Here is a 12,695-nt window from a genome sequence, read left to right on the forward strand (position 1 = left end):
CGAGGCCGAGTCAGGTCAGTGTAACGTCAGATCAGGATCAGGTCAGCTCACGCTACATGATTTTTCTGCTTTTGTAGTTTGTGTAGTATTTATAAATCTTTAGTTTGACAATATTTTGATTGTACCGCATTAAAAATAACAACTCAGGGTAATGCAGTCCTTTTGGTTAGGCGCTTGGAAGTTTCGCTAACATTGACCCTGGTGGTGGTTTGGTGTGGCTTGGCGCATTTGACCGCTTCTAAATGGTGGGCAGTCATGCCACTCCATAAATTTAATCGAAGGCAAAGAAAGCGAACTTTTAAAAAGGGAAAGCAAACTGCGAGTGAATGTATACGTAAAGGGGAAAAACGTCACGCAAGCATTTACTAGTGGTGTCATGACGTTATGGCATAAACATAATGTCGGAAAAATTATTTTCGGGAATACTTCTTTCCAATCACCCGCCAGTCACTGAAGTCATTGCAATCAATTTATATTTATTCCTTGACTTTCGATTCTATAGGGTCGCTCGATCACGATGGTCCTGCTTACACAGATAATTGAAAGTGTTGTCAGATAGGCACCAAAGCTGGCCAGCTGTAGGGCTTTCTGTTTTTGTTTCTGTGCATCCGCGGTGCTGGTAACGTGGTGCTCTCGGGTCGGGGTGTGCAGCGTTGTGTCATCACATTGAAGTGCCTATAATAAAAAAACCTTATCCGCCTTCAGGAAAATTCATGCCAATTTTGTGTTCTCAGCTACAACTTACGCAATACTACGGCACACCACAACAATACCAACGGCAAAAGTGTAACAACCGGCGTCACGCTAAACGTGGCGCTTTTGCTGCTTAACCCTCGTGCACACACAGCTTCCAGCAACCTCCTGGCAACTGAAACTAAACCTAACCAACCACCAGCGAAGAACTTTCAATGATCAAGATGGATACAAATGACCATATGGGAGCTTGTTCCAACCTGGCAACCTATTTATTCTCCAACGTCAACAGGGCTAATGTTACAGCGCATGGTAAGCAGTGGTGGCTGGGTTGAAATTCGCATTTTCTGTGAATGAGAAACCGTACATCGTTTCCGTGCATCTGAGCTACAAGCAAAGAGCGTGCCAAGGGTCTGGGGATCGGCTCCCGAAACGTACACTAAGGTTGACAGCACGTAAGTCACAGCTCGTTGGTTACGTTGTTATCGAGTTATAACGTGCAATATGAACCGAAGACATATGCGCTATACACTGTATCTAGCAACATACAGGACAGTAAGATAATTACCCGTTTGATAAAATATACTAGAAGACTGTATGTTGACTGTGGCTGATTGAGAAGACTGTAGATTATTGAAAATATTGAGAAGACTGAGATGACGATTTAAGGTGAAGACATGCACAACAACGCTTGTTTTTCCTGGCTAATACAGCGAATCAAGACGTTCTCGTTGAATTTGTTGAATCTGAGCTTCTCCGGGAAAGCCTGGAGGCGTTCACGAGAAGGCTTTGCTAAATGTTATTCACGCTAGTAAATAGGGCAACACCGTTCTTCCTCAGTTCTATGCATTCTTTTTCCATCATCGTTTATTTCATTGGACTCGTGAGACCTCGAGCCAATAATTAATGCCTGTAAAAATTTTCAAAATTTAAGCTGTTTTCTGGTGTGGTATGAAACGCTTAGACATTATCGGAAATGATTCCGGCAGATTTCGAAAAAGGTAAAGTACTGTGACATAAATAAGGTAAGAGATACAAGAAACCAGTAATGGGGTGTTGAGGGTAATGTAACCTAATAATTGCCCACAAGTGCAAGTTAACTTGAGAATGATTTAAGGTGAAGCTGGGGAAAAAGGCAAATATACTTATGCGTGCCGATAACCAAACTCGAGTACGTTTCCAAAATGTTATGCGAGAGGAAGCGGACAGCTGATGCTTTGTGGAACTCCAAACTAAAGTGCTGAGGGCATAAGCCACTTATGTGGGAGGCCAACACGTTAAAACAATAGGATGGTCGCTGGCACCAAAAGTCCACGAAGGCTCCTGGGAGCTCTATGGATGACATTCAGTATAAAACTCAGAGGTTTATTTGCCGCGTCTGGCTTGGCCACGTGAACAATAATGATACCGTCTGATGTGCTTACGGGATTGGCGAACCGCTTCGAGGAAGCGTGCGCGACTGTGGGTGTTAGGACTAGAGACGCAACTTTTTCCAAAATGTCAGCCCGCAGCCCGACCTGTCCCGACCAATCAGCAATGCAGCTCACAAAAGCTCGCTGTGTTGCGATGCTGACCCAGCATTAACCCGTAAGTACTAAGTAAACTGCATTCTGTATTTTGTCATTCTTTAAATTTGACCCATACGTAGTGTACTTAAAATGTCAGAAGTCTCATCTAATGCAAAGCACTGTCGGGCCAGTACCAGTGACGTCGCTTAGACAGCAGTGATTGAGGTACTACCGAAAAAGGCAAAGTACATCATAAACGCTGTGATCCTAATGTTTGACTATAAATGAGAAAGAAAGTGGGTTGTATTTAAAATGACCATCATCAAAATATACCAGAAATTTTGCCTTTGTGCCACATTTAGTCAGCCACAGGCAATGTCTTCTCTGAAACTGCAAGCATCAACTGTTGGCAGAGTGAAGAAATGCTGGATATGTTAAGTCATGGGAGGAATCCTCAGCTCATTGCACGGTGCACGGGCACAAATACACCCCGAATGTGTCTCAGTGACCGCCTTGTCACAGCTGCATTTAAGAGCGAAACGCAGACTGTTACATGGTGTTCACTCTCCTTAAAAGGGTGCATCATGCAACAGCATGTAATAAATACCCATAACACCTTTGAGATTATTCACATTTGCCTGTTACCAGTATCCATGCTTTATTGCACGGCGACTATCACCGCGCCGTTCGTGACACGGCATGCGAGCAAGAACAGCAATAACGCTTTGTCTCAGAATATTTGCTGTTCAAGTGATATCATTTACATTTAGCAATGCCACAAAAAATGAAAAACTTTTAAATGTTGAAGGTGATTTTCTACGTATGGAATAATTAAACAAATTCATATTTCACACAGCTTACTGACTGCAAGTTTTTGATCTATATTGCATGTTTGGTTGACGTCAGACGTTGAACTGTAATTTTTGACACAGACCTATTTACGCACAAAAATATCGATGATGATTAAATTAGATTAATCATAATTCCACGTTACCACTTTTTCAATTTTGCCAGCTGCTGTGCATGTCATACACCAGCAACTGCGAGTTGTATTGACAAGCGAGTGAGGATAGGTCAATGGAAGGCACACTGTTTGTCGTTCATTTCATTCATCATTGGTATTGATTATGAGCTGTGGCTTGCGCATTAAACAAGAAAACAAGCACGCCTCACCCTTGCAACAACAACCAAAGTGTGGAAGTGCAGTGTGTAACTGAGTCTATATTGATAACTCACCTTGTTATTGCTCAACGATATCGGGTCAAAGTTTGATATCTCAGGCTATTATTCTTGATTTTTCAATGAGATGCTTGCTTAAAGTTATTTAATTTGTGCAGCCTGGCTCACTGGTGCGTCATGTTTGCCACATATATAGTCACTGGGAATCAGGCTATAAAATCAAAATACGACTGCTCAAAATTGTATTTTGTTTCGCAGCGCCCTATGACTTTGAATGGCCTAAAACTTAAGTCATGGCAAAGCATAAATTCTTTGCTTGCTAACATTTTTGACCCAAGCCCCACGCCAGCCAAGCTTAACCAACATTTCGACCAAATGTCGCGACAAAAGTAAAGAGTTCTTGTGGGTAAAATGTTGGCCGACTGCCAGATTGACTGTTGTGTTCCTGGTTCGGACGTATAAGAAGTGGTAGCGTCGCTGTTAAAGATGGCGTTGAAGCGGGGGCCAACGGGCTGACCATTCGAAGAATCGCGTTGGGCTTGCTACGCGTGGTCGGAGCAGTAGTTAAAGCAAGGCTGTTAGACCTGTCAGCACTGGCACGTCAAGACCATGGCATGGTGATGGTACTGGGACCTCCGTGTGTTTTCCTGGAGGCTGCATACTGATGCCCACAGGAGTTGCAAAACAGTCTAAATGCTGACGTTTGGCGTAAATGTTAACCGTTTTGGTAAGATCAGATAAGGATCTGTGACACAGACACCATACCAACGTGATGGAGGCAACGCTAGATATTTTGCCACGAGAGCTGTAAGATGTTTTACGACACGCTGAGAACAAGATTGATACCAGTTCCCGTGAAACCAACACTTAAACTGGCTAAATTCAGTTATGTGAAAATATACTAACAACTTTTGGCCATCTGCATGCCATTGTTTGCAAGCATCAAATCACTTAGTACATGACCCAATCACGTCTAATGACAACTGAAGTGCATGACACACTGAAAATTAAAGGATGGCTACTGAAACTTCAGATTAGTAAGGAGCTGTTTAGAATCTTAGAAACCAATTTGTATGAACAGTACATAACTGTGTAATGCTGGGTAACCAACTAGACTTAAATGATGCCGAACCAATGTTTACTCTTTTCATGAAATTGAAGTTAAAAATGGCGAGTGTAACGATTAATGACAAGGTCTTGTTTCATAAGGAACAAGACGTGCTCTACGGATACAAGTGTCAGAATGAAAAAGACGATGTGGGATGCAACCGACACTCTACTTGACATCGAAACTTCTGCAGAAAGCAAGAGGCCGCGATATCTAAATGCCTGTAAGTATTCACACGTTCTGGCTGACAAACTTGCGCTTGGCTCGATTTCACGTCTGATTAAGTTATCAGTCACCCACACTTTCCGTAGATCGAACTTGATTCGAATCTAAAGATTTCGTTACAATCCAAGCTCAGAATTGTTTCTTCTCTTCTGTCTTGAATCAGTTAAATGAGCAACAAGTAAAAACTGCCCCTGAACATTCTGAGGCACGACTGGTCTACTTCCAGATGAAAATGAATTATAAGCTGAACGACATATTTCTTTGCACGTAGCGGAATCTCACTTGGATCTAGTCATAAATAGGATAGAGGTAACCTGAAAAAGGGTTCAAAATTGCTTACAGGCATTCGAGACATTTCCAGGAGACATACGGAGCAGGTGAAGCTTTGGCAACTATTTATACCGAGGTGACATTAATTCGTCCTATGAAATTTACCATTCGTTGATACACACTTGGTGGCTAAGTTACTGGTTCATATTACTTACGCACATGAGCTTAGCCACATAATTGTTTTCTATATGCGCTATGTTCTGGGTAGTTCACCGATATCCCCAAACTTACAACAGCACAGCCTTTGAACACGGTCAGTCTCTGGAACTCGTAGTGCTGTGACATGCTCTTTCATTGGAAACATTAATTTTGATTCGAATCACGCCGATCTCAATAACGATTTGGACCACTTCTCGTTGGCTACAGAAACAGAGCAAAATTCAGTCATCCCATTCGCGTGAATCACTGGAGTCCATGTGCAGTTGAATCAAGCACAAGACGTGTGATTGCTGTGGTTGTCAGTAATATTTGACATTGTCCCAACTCTCCTACAACTATGTAGCTCACATTGGTCTGACATGTTACATCGATGCAATCTCAATGGCTCATTTTGGTGTCCTTCCATTCAATTCATAAGTAAGGAAGGTTCTCCATAGCACCATGCATGCCCGACCCTTACCCCTACCCCACAACCACTATGGAGAAGCATACATGGTATTGCTCTCTGATGGATGTGACAGCTACCAATGCTCCAACAAAGAAGTTTCAAAACGGAAAGCGGAAGTCACACGACCAGTGATGCATGTGACGAGTAGATCCCATTAAGGTTCCCGGTCCGTAGGGCCGTAACCTCAACTGTCAGCCAGAGGGCTTCCTTCACGGATTGAGGATCCCCTGGGGAGAAAATGAGGTCCTTTTTAGTCACATACCACCAACACCGAACAGTCGGCCCGGTGTCGGTCTCAGCCCTAGGGGGGCTATTTCCCAACCAAAAACGAGGCCGGGGTCCACAATTTGAATTGGTTGGGACCCTTGCAATGGTGAGGGGCCCCTTCGTGGATCAGAGATCTACAGTGCTTAGCAGGTGTCCTGGGTCGGCAAAGGGCCCGCGTCGACCAGTGGAAAAATTGCGCATCTTTTTGCTGACAACAAATTGCTGGACAACAGAATGCCAGAGGGCCCATTACGCGGGTTGGGCCCTCTGACAATGCAAGGAGATATGATTATTATGATGAAAACCCATATTGAGATAACGAGAAAACCTTATGTTAGCAAGCAGCCCCAGCACCCAACGGGGCCCTCTACCCCATTACAGCCAAGTGCCATTAAGCCGAACTTGAGCCTTTTTACCTACCACTGAACCACCTGCGGCAATAAAGAATATTGCTGTGTCAATGCAGGCTTTTGCGCCTGTCCGGGGCAGTAATGGTCCTTCATCCCATGACCGGGAAAAATAATGTGCCCCTGGTGTTTTACTCAAAGGGGCCCCTTTCCCGGAGAGAAATAGCGCTCATTAGTGCTTATTGTTTATTGTTTATTTAAGACATAAGCACTCCGCAGGCAAAATCCCAATTATGGAAGCAGTCCAATTTTAAGAGCAATAAATATAAGATACACGCACAAACAAAAAACATAACCAAGCACACACACACACACACACACACACACACACACACACACACACACACACACACACACACACACACACACACACACACACACACACACACACACACACACACACACACACACACACACACACACACACACACACACACACACACACACACACACACACACACACACACACACACACACACACACACACACACACACACACACACATATATATATATATATATATATATATATATATATATATATATATATATATATATTACACGCGGTCGGACATCTAGTCATCAAGAGGATGTTCCACGGGTGCCGGCGAACCTAGACAAATCAGATTGGAATAATTTTGTTGAATGAAAGAAGTATGTTGAGAAAGAATGTTGCAAAAATTGATTGCAGACAGCGGGTAGTCGTGCGACAAATTCATTTTTAAGTGTCGACCGTTGCAAATGGTTCGTGGAAAAGGCCGATATGCCGAGAACGCCAGACCGGTGTAGTCAGACTGAACAGTGATGTCAGATGAGCGCAGTCAAGCCTGTGATGGTATACGTTGTATAGAAATAAGACGACAGACTGAGCAAAGCGTGCCCTGGTACATGTTATTTTGAAGAAAACTAGAAGATCCTCATAATCCAGTAGAGGACACCAGTACTGGCCACTCGAACCCAACCGTATGGGAAAGCGGTGATGTAGTATTTCCAACCGGTCGAGATGGGAAATGGCAGCGTCGCTCCAAATAACGCTACCGCACTCTATGGATGATCTCACAGGAATGTTGGAGGTTGAAGGCACAAAGCAAAGCCCGTAATTGAGCCGCGGTTGACGAGGGCACGGCGGCATTTGCACGCTTCGCATTAGAAGGCCCACCATCCTGTTTGCTTTTGGGGCAGTTGGGTCTATGTGATTGGCAAAGGTAAGTTTGGTGTCCAGAAAGACGCCAAGAAAAGTGTTGAAAAGAGTGGGTCGAAATGAGCTTACAAACGAGCAACGCCATCCCATGTTTGCCTGAGCACGTTCATTCTTCTCTTCAGCGGAAGCACCTTGCGAATTAAATTGTCAAAAGGTCCAGCTCGCGCGCCCGCAATCTCGGAAGAAAGGACAGCGATTGCCTGGGGTGCAGTTTTCGTAAAGCCAAACGACGTTGGTCACTGCAAGTAGCGCCAGGCGGCCGGTGCCGCGCGCGCGAGAGCGACCGTCGTGGAATAATGCTTCCGTTTTACGACCAGATTTCAACACTAGTTCGAAATGCTGCAAAGACCAATCCGTTTAATTCATCAATTAAAAGGTCTCAAAGGTAAATTTTGCAACTGGCTATCATCTAAATATACCATTTTATGTCCTAGGACGTTAAAATGTATTTGTTTGAAATGTGTTATCACTTTCGTCCATCCGTTGGTCACGGTTTTATTCTAGTCCAGGGCCAACGCTTCGCGGCCCATTTAGACTGCAACGCCTAGCATCGAGGTTTTTGCTGCAGGCATTGCGAGCGCACATGCTCAAAACTACGTTACAAAGTTTTCATCATTTATCAATTCGGACTGAGTATTAAACATTTCCAGACACACATGGCTTGGCTCTGTTAGGTGAAATTGTTCACCTATTTCGATCTATATTCACGGGGTCCTTGATATCTCTGCATATCCTAGATAAAGACTTTGGCAAAACTTCTGAGTTCTATCGGTTTAGAAACAGTCAACTGGAGCGTAGCAAAATGAGGAGCGCCAGCGATTTATTTCATGCACCCGTTAACGACGTGATTTCTTTAGTTGGTTACCATAAAAATCAGACAGCATTTATCTCGCGGTAGCTCCTGGTTTCTATACCAATTGTAGAAGGCAAATATAAAAACAGCAATGAAAACATGTTCCCATTAACAAATCCTCCGTGCCCCTCACTTGCCAAGCCTCTACCTGCGCACCTGCTCGAGGGGCCCAGTGGATTGAACATTAAGGAGACTCCTTACCTTGCGCGGACAGGGAACCCTGTGAGAAGAACACTAAGGGGCCATTGCATTTTCCGGTCGTGGGTTAAATACCGACTTGACGCGGAAGGCACTCAAACCGGAGCAGTTGATCCCAGATCGACGCAGGGGGTCTCACTGACGCCAAATAATCGCTTACTGACACAGGGGGTCCAATAATTGGCAGATGACTCAAGTTAGGTGTATTTGGCCCTTAACTGAGGTGGAGGTCCGGGGCCACGTCCGTTACTGGGCCCGTATATGACAAAGACCCTTTCTGCGCGCAAAATATGTAGAAATGTTACTGCTCTAACGTGTACGACCGCAAAAAATAAAAATAAAAATGATGGAGCGTTTGGACACTACAAAAAAGCAGTAGCGTATGGCTTAGTGACATGCATCGCAGCTGTTAGGTATGTCCCACCGAATGATGAAGGTCTGGAGACGAGCGGAGCAATAAGTTCTGAATGAGTTATCTGCAGGTAAGCCATATGCTAAGGTATACTAAATGTGAGGTTTCGTAGCAATCAAAGTGGTAGATACTGAGAACAGAGCTGTCTGCAAGCAAGAACTTTGGAATTTTTAAATTTGATGTTTTTTGACCTGATCTAAGTTTACTAAATTTTCAACTGCTGAAGGGAATCAAATATGGCGTATACCATGGTGAAAAAGTCACAGCGATCTGTGCTGCAGGTCCTGAGATCTGAGTTGCCTGCTTTTACATATAGCATTTTCCCTTTGCGTTTCTGAGGTGTTTGACCTCGGGCAAAACTTTTGTATCGCCATCACATGACTCACCTCGTTGCTCTGAATCAATCGATGAAAGTCTTACGGCGATCAGATGAGCCGTTTCGGAGAACGAGCGTGTCTGCCTGATATGTCAGTTTCTTAGGCCCTGCCCGTGTGATGTACTACAGTGATAAGCAGGGGCCAACCGTTGGCAGCGAATACAAGAAACACAGACTCATGCTGACGGAGCCCTAGCAAAGTGTGGGGCGAGATTGTCGTGTAAGATCATGGAGGCAAAAATTAAAACTAGAACGGATTTTGAAGGTCTTTAGGAGATAAAGTCGTGTGTTAGCGATTCTGAAACATCGTTGTCTTGTACTGAACTGTTCAACGGGTTACCTGTATGGAGAAATCCCCGCCACCGACTTCCGCGACCCCTGTGAAAAGCTACGCAGATGTGACATTAGCATGGAACTCAAGTTTGGCAGCCCGTGGTATGGTTTCTGGCTGGCACTACGAGAACGTCGGTAGATACTAGTAACATTACTAAAGATGGAGATTGCCATACTCTACAGTACCATGGTATCTTTTCTGGGTTTTAATCAAACCCGGCGACAAAAATACCCTATGATTTTTAGTTGATCGGCGGACCCTATGACAGGTTGACGACAAAGCGGTGTATTTCCTATGGCCCAGCCGGCCGGCCAATTGGCTGTTTTTAACAGCCGACCCTTAGTGTTCCGAACTAGACAGTATAAAATGCTTACAAATCTAGATATGGAGATTCATCTGGTCGCAGGAACATTTTTCGATCGTTGCGATGTGACCGATATGAGGTGGGCGGTGACTCTGAATGCACTGCAATTTTGCAAGTGGCATTCGCATTACAGTGTCATGAATACCTACCTAGGATTCAATTTTTGACCTAACTTATTTCGTTGGCGGTGCTGCGCTTGAGCATCCTGTTCCCAGCGACGAGAAGTTCAGGGTAAGTCGGCTGGATGATCCGATCGAGGTAAAAACTGACCTGTGATTATCTAAATCATCTTTTCAAGACACCGAAAACGCTGTTGACTCACTGAAGCGGTCCCAAGCGACCAGCCTTCTTCCCTTTGAAAAGAATCGTGGGTTTGATGTTGAAGTCTGATGGCATTCTTAATGAATGGAGTAACAGGAGGTGATAATAGTTCTGAAATGCCAATATATGCCATTTTTGTTCCTGTCCTGATTGAGGATAGTAAGCAGTCACATAGATTTTCAAATCCCGTTTTTTTTTAGACTTAGACTATCTTTAGACTTTATTCAGTTCGGGGCTCCAACCCTCCCCCCAAGTTTGTGAAAAAGTGTGCTAATCTAGGAGACATCCATATTTTGGGGGTACACTGCATAATATTTCATTGCTCACAAACCTCTCTTCTAAAATGCCCCTGCTTGAAATGCAATTATTGCATCAATGCTTTCATGACATTTAAACAATTATTCACAGTTCAGCCTTTTGCTAACATGAATCTTGGTTGCTGGAATTTATATGATAGCCAATGATGTAGGCCGTGGGAAGACAATGAAAGTGAGCAGTGCAGTGGTGTGGCAAATGTAGACAATGATGAGGGGGAGGGTACAGGTTTTATTGCCGTCTCCTTCCTCACCAAGAGTTGTACTTCAAAAAGCGTGATGTTTTGTGGCATTGTGGTCCAACTGTTCTCTGAGGTCAGTGAAAGTTTGGCATTTGGTGGGGTTTGAGGACAAACTTGGCCGTTTCCTGATGATATCACCCTACTGTAACAGGAAAGCTCTGTAAGCCATTCACTCTACAGTGCCCATTCATATGCACATTTTCTTTGCACTGTGAGCATGAGATTGCATGGGTGCGAATATGATATATCTCACTACTGTTTTTTTCTAACACTGAATTGTAAAATTGCCCGTATGGAACCATTAGCATAACCACGGTATACATTTCAGTACAGGTTGTGAAGGCAGCCAGCCTTCCTTATATGCAGCCTACGTCGATTGCAGAAATCAATGTAGTTTTTGTGATGATGGCATAATGACAGGAGTGCCAATTTTTTATGCATGGTTAGGGGGATGTAGTAACCCATGGATCATGGTCAATAGATAAAGTCCAAAGAAGATGGTTTTGTGTTATAGTTAGCTTTTTTCTCATATCTTTTGTAATTTTCCAGCTAGAAATGTTGTCTGGGGAGGGTTGCCTGGGATTCCCTGACGTTTGCAAGCAAACAAAGGTAAAGCCTCGCAAAAGCAAATAAGTAGTGAGCTGTCTTTACGAAATCTCGTGATTGCCAAGAAGTCTTCTGTTGTTAATTGGCCCCGCAAGACCAAGTCGAACGTCAAATGTGCCTGAAAACCAAACATCAGCTTTGCATGTTCATATATACAGTTCTTTGGAATGGCGGATGGAATGTCCCAGCTCTCTGCCGGGGCAGTTTGACAGTGCATTTCAGCAATGATATTGTAGCTCTGGTACAAATCAGCGTCACTTCCCAGTTGAAAAGCTAAATTGAATGTGCTAGGTCGAAATGAATTCCGTTAGTGCAAATATTTTTCTTGCAACCAGCCCGCAAAGAGAAGCGTTTCCGCGACGCCGTGCCCTTGGTGCCATATGATTTAGGCGCGCTTCGGCCGAGGAAAAAGTTTGCAACGAATAACCATTTCTCCGATAATCATCCGCGGAGATTCTCCATCTGCGTTCGGCCGGTCCGGAAATTATCCCCCACATTCGTCTCCCATGCGTCATTTACAGCCAATGGTCATAGCTATGCATAGCGAAAACATATCATCCGCCCCGACCATGCCCTGAAATGTTGCGTGATTCTCCCTCGGCGTGGAAAATTATTTCCGATAATTTTCCGGGTTGGCAGCACGGAACGACATTTCGAGAAATTATCCCACACTCCGGATAATTTTCCGAGATTACCTGCCGGCTGAACGCGCCCCTAGTCCCATGATGACGTGACAGCGTCGCTTACCCCGAATGCAGTAACGCAGGGGCTCGGGTCCGCCGTGCTCGCACTGAGCAATGGTAGAGCCGCTGCATTCTTGTCTACATGACGCTCTAGAACTCCGTAGGAGTCGGCTGCTGTCGCATCCGATGCGTACGGGCGATATCCGTTCGGGAAGCCTTTGGAGTGAGGGCCCACCCCTGCTGACGAACGTCCCGGCCCCTCCGCTGGTCCGGATGGTTACGCCGCGCTCACCTCAGGCATTGGCGGACTATCGTCCTACTGGCGTTCGTGTAACAAGTAGCGTAGGGTTCACCCACCGCTGTGCCGGATTCCGTGGTGGGCGTCCAGCGACGCAATATTTGAAACTACCGTGGGGTGGACGCCGGCGAACCTGGTGCCGCGGTGATGCTGCCGGTGCCTACGGGTCG

General features: G+C 44.8%; 1 protein-coding gene across 1 annotated transcript in view; it reads left to right on the forward strand.

The window, feature by feature from the left end:
- The first annotated feature begins 4,239 nt into the window (after positions 1–4,239).
- Positions 4,240–12,695, forward strand: part of LOC119112741 (cytochrome b5 domain-containing protein 1) — a 29,895-nt gene continuing 21,439 nt past the window's right edge. Inside the window, exons 1-2 of the mRNA XM_037237018.1 lie at positions 4,240–4,417; positions 4,590–4,711. Of these exons, the coding sequence (XP_037092913.1) occupies positions 4,624–4,711 (88 nt within the window). The 5' untranslated portion in view covers positions 4,240–4,417; positions 4,590–4,623. The remainder of the gene's footprint in view (positions 4,418–4,589; positions 4,712–12,695) is intronic.

This window comes from Pollicipes pollicipes, unplaced genomic scaffold (assembly GCF_011947565.3).
Source record: "Pollicipes pollicipes isolate AB1234 unplaced genomic scaffold, Ppol_2.1 Scaffold_7261;HRSCAF=8764_pilon_pilon_pilon, whole genome shotgun sequence".
NCBI lineage: Eukaryota > Metazoa > Arthropoda > Thecostraca > Pollicipedomorpha > Pollicipedidae > Pollicipes > Pollicipes pollicipes.